At 39.9% G+C, this 3,613-nt stretch overlaps 1 protein-coding gene across 1 annotated transcript in view; it reads left to right on the top strand.

The window, feature by feature from the left end:
• Nucleotides 1–3,613, top strand: part of ZMAT4 (zinc finger matrin-type 4) — a 73,989-nt gene that overhangs the window by 15,526 nt on the left and 54,850 nt on the right. Inside the window, exon 2 of the mRNA XM_015817977.2 lies at nt 2,743–2,832. Within this exon, the coding sequence (XP_015673463.2) occupies nt 2,743–2,832 (90 nt within the window). The remainder of the gene's footprint in view (nt 1–2,742; nt 2,833–3,613) is intronic.

The following is a 3,613-nucleotide window of genomic DNA, read 5'->3' as shown; positions in this document are numbered from 1 at the left end:
TTTGATAAAGTCATTCAAGTGAATTCATTGCATGTATAATATTGGTGCTGTTATTATCCGGATAGGAAACTGGGAGGGCTACGTAACCCCTTTTATACAAGAACCAGAAATTTGTATTCTATTTAAAGAGGAGCAAATTTCTATTTTGAGATTAATTAGTCAGGTAGAACATCTGAGCACAGCATCCAAGAAAGAGTAATATCATGCAAATGTACAGAACAATAAATGAGTCGAGAGAAGAGTTGCTAAATTCAAGCCATCCAGAGAGGGGGGAAAAAGCCTCCACTGAGTTTGTAGCTAAATAAATGTAATTATATGTGAGGATGACCTTGAGAGATGGGCAGAGAAAGAAATTTAGAAAGGATCCACCTTAACTTACCAGGCAATAAAAAGTGACAGCAGGAGAATTGTACTTTTGGACTTGCGAGATTCTGTTAAAGTTGCTTTACAATAAAGTAGATTTAATTCATCTTGTTGTGATTCTAGTCTACTTGGGAGGCTGGCAGTTAGTCTTGCAAGTCTGAAAGTACAAATCTCCCCACTCTCTTTTTTTCACCTTATAATTTAGGGCAGATGCTTTTTAATTTTTTCTCTCTGGTGTTATTCAGCTGTGGGCTCCGCCTCCTTGCCTACCTTTCATCTGGTTCTTCTTCTCCTCCTTCTCCTCCTCTCCCAAGGTCATTCTCACATACCAGTACACATATAAATGGTTTGATCCAGAAAGTGGAAGCCAAATTTTTAACTGGACGGAGCTGTGGAGACGGCATCACTTTGTTATTGTGCCAGCTTCACTGCTTTAAAGTTAGTTCTGAGACCCAGTTTCAAACTACTGCAATGATTTTCAACTTATTCTCTGTGTACAGTATGTTTGTATGTATGTATGCATGTGAGAAAGGATTAAAACATGAATCTGCCTTTCAGATTTTCAGATTTGCCTGTTTTTCCCCAATCCTTCTGGCTTTTAAGAAATTGCTCAAAAGAGCTCTTCCAGAAGGCTTTTTAAGATTAATTAGTTTAGTGCAATTGGCATGGGATACCAATGAATGATATATATTTTTTAAAAAAAATGGTTTCCCGACTGGTAGATGTTTCAGTTCTTTAAATTTTCAAGTGTCACAACACAGCAGAGGTCTAAAGATCTCATATGTACTTTTGAAAGGAAGGATTAGGTTTAGACAAAAGACTAACATATGTGAGAGCAGATATTTGTGTTTGTGTATTAGTCTGTGTATTTGTCTATTTTCAGGTATGTTAAGTCTTATAATAATGATAATGATGATAATGATAATGATAATGATAATGATAATAATAATAAAGTTGGAAGGGACCTTGGAGGTCATCGAGTCCAACCCCCTGCTCAGGCAGGAAACCCTATACCATTTCGGACAAATGGTTGTCCAGTCTCTTCTTAAAAACTTCCAGTGTTGGAGCATTCACCGCTTCTGGAGGCAGGTTGTTCCACTGGTTAATCATTCTAACTGTCAGGAAGTTTCTCCTTAGTTCTAAGTTGCTTCTCTCCTTGATCAGTTTCCACCCATTGCTTCTCGTCCTGCCTTCAGGCGCCTTGGAGAATAGCTTGACTCCCTCTTCTTTGGGGCAGCCCCTGAGATATTGGAAGACTGCTATCATGTCCCCCCTCGTCCTTCTCTTCGTTAAACTAGACATACCCAATTCCAGCAACCGTTCCTTACAATTAGAGAGAGAGAGATGGATAGATGGATGGATGGATGGATGGATGGATGGATGGATAGATGATAGATAGATAGATAGATAGATAGATAGATAGATAGATAGATAGATAGATAGAAAGAATCAACCAATCTTTAATACAGAAATTCTTGGAGTTGAAGTCCACAAGTCATAAAGTGGCCAAGGTTGGGGATCCCTGAGCTACAGCATGTTAGATAGATAGATAGCCACAGGCCTTCTCTGAAAGGCTGACAGAAACTAAAATGGTCCCACTGCTTAACTGCACAGTATAAAAGAGGTGGAAAACTGGAAATATATTTTCTGAAGAATATTCTCAAAAGACAATGAACTGAGCTAAATGCAAGAAAACCATCTTGCATCTAGCGCTAAACTCAGAGGCAAAGATTCTCTTTCTTGGGACTGAATTCTTAGATTTTGCTGCTTCTCTGCAACACCATGCTAAAATGTTTTCAAATAATCCTTTTAAAAAAAATCTCTATTCCTTTGTGTCAATTGGGGCCTATTAGAAAAAAAATAACATATTCAGGAAATGCATCCAAACCCTGAAAGTATTTTGTCCTCTCTCTCCCCATTACCTTCTAATGTGCACACATTTATTTTTATTTAAATTAAACACACAGGGGAACATGCAAATATAAATGTCTTTCTGGCACAGGGGGGAAAAAACCTGAGGTTTTTATCCTTGCAAGGCAGTTTAATCCCTCTGTTGCAATTGCTAAATTATGATCTGCTATTTCATGCAAGTGGTATATTTGCCAAGCAGGTGATCTGAAGCAACAATCCAAGTAGCATTGCAAACTCTTTCCGTGTCTGCCTGGGATTTGTGCAGTCCTGTCTTCCTTTTTAACAGCATGTCGCTGTCATTCTGTCATTTGCAGTTGTGGCAATAAAACACCAATGCCAGGCCCAAAGAATCAGTAATGACAAATGGAGAGAGCTGTAGCAATCTAAGGAGTAGGGCAAGACTTGGCTTTGGCATTCTTTGCAAAGGCTTGGTTCATTGAAAAAAGGCTCCTTGGTTTTCCTCCACAGAGTCGGAAACATGCAAGCAAAGTTCGGCTTTACTACATGCTCCACCCGATTGATGGAGGATGTCCTGCGAAGAAGCTTCGGTCAGAAAATGTGAGTATTCTTCTGTCTGTTACTTGCCCAACAGGGATCCAGATTGGATTTCCTAGCATTCATACCTGCAAAAACATTCAGAGATGGACCAATATAGAAGGGGTAGAATCTACTGCACTTGAAGCGTCAAAGATTGCACAGTCTGACCCAACCTTTAAAGCAAAGTGGTTTCTGTGCATGGGTTAAATGCCTATGGAGATTCTCAATCATCCAGGTCATGGTTATCCCAATGGTGCTTTTTCCAAAAGACAACTGGACTTTTTTGTTTGTTTGTTTTTTTAAAAAAAACAACAACACAACTACGGAGATTCTTAGTCATCCAGATCATGGTTTTCTTTGAAAATGTTTCGCTTCTCATCCAAGAAGCTTCTTCAGTTCTGACTGACTAGTGGAGAAGGGAAGGATTTATATATATATAAATATATATATGCAGGTCTTGGCATATTCGGGTCTTTTCCCGTGTAAGATTGAGAGTGTCTTGGTGACGTTTCGACGAGGTCCCACTCGTCATCTTCAGGCTGGGGTCTTCGGCTTCGTGCTTGTGCGAGCAAAGCCCATTACCCAGGTCATCACACAGCCCATTACCCAGGTCGTTACAACACAAAAGACTAATGGGCACACAGCCAGCACCTCAACTACTCAGGATGTTACAAAACAGCCGAACAATCCACAAACAATAACTCCAACACAGCCAACCAACCCACCTACAGCAACAAAGCCAGCACTCCACACATCCCCACCAATATTTATAGAGAGACGGCAGCTCCGATCACACTTTGCT

This window comes from Protobothrops mucrosquamatus, unplaced genomic scaffold, assembly GCF_001527695.2.
Source record: "Protobothrops mucrosquamatus isolate PMUCROS unplaced genomic scaffold, P.Mucros_1.0 scaffold659, whole genome shotgun sequence".
NCBI classification, from domain to species: Eukaryota; Metazoa; Chordata; class Lepidosauria; order Squamata; family Viperidae; genus Protobothrops; species Protobothrops mucrosquamatus.
The sequence above is the reverse complement of the archived record's forward strand: the minus strand, read 5'-3'. Positions and strand labels throughout refer to the sequence as shown.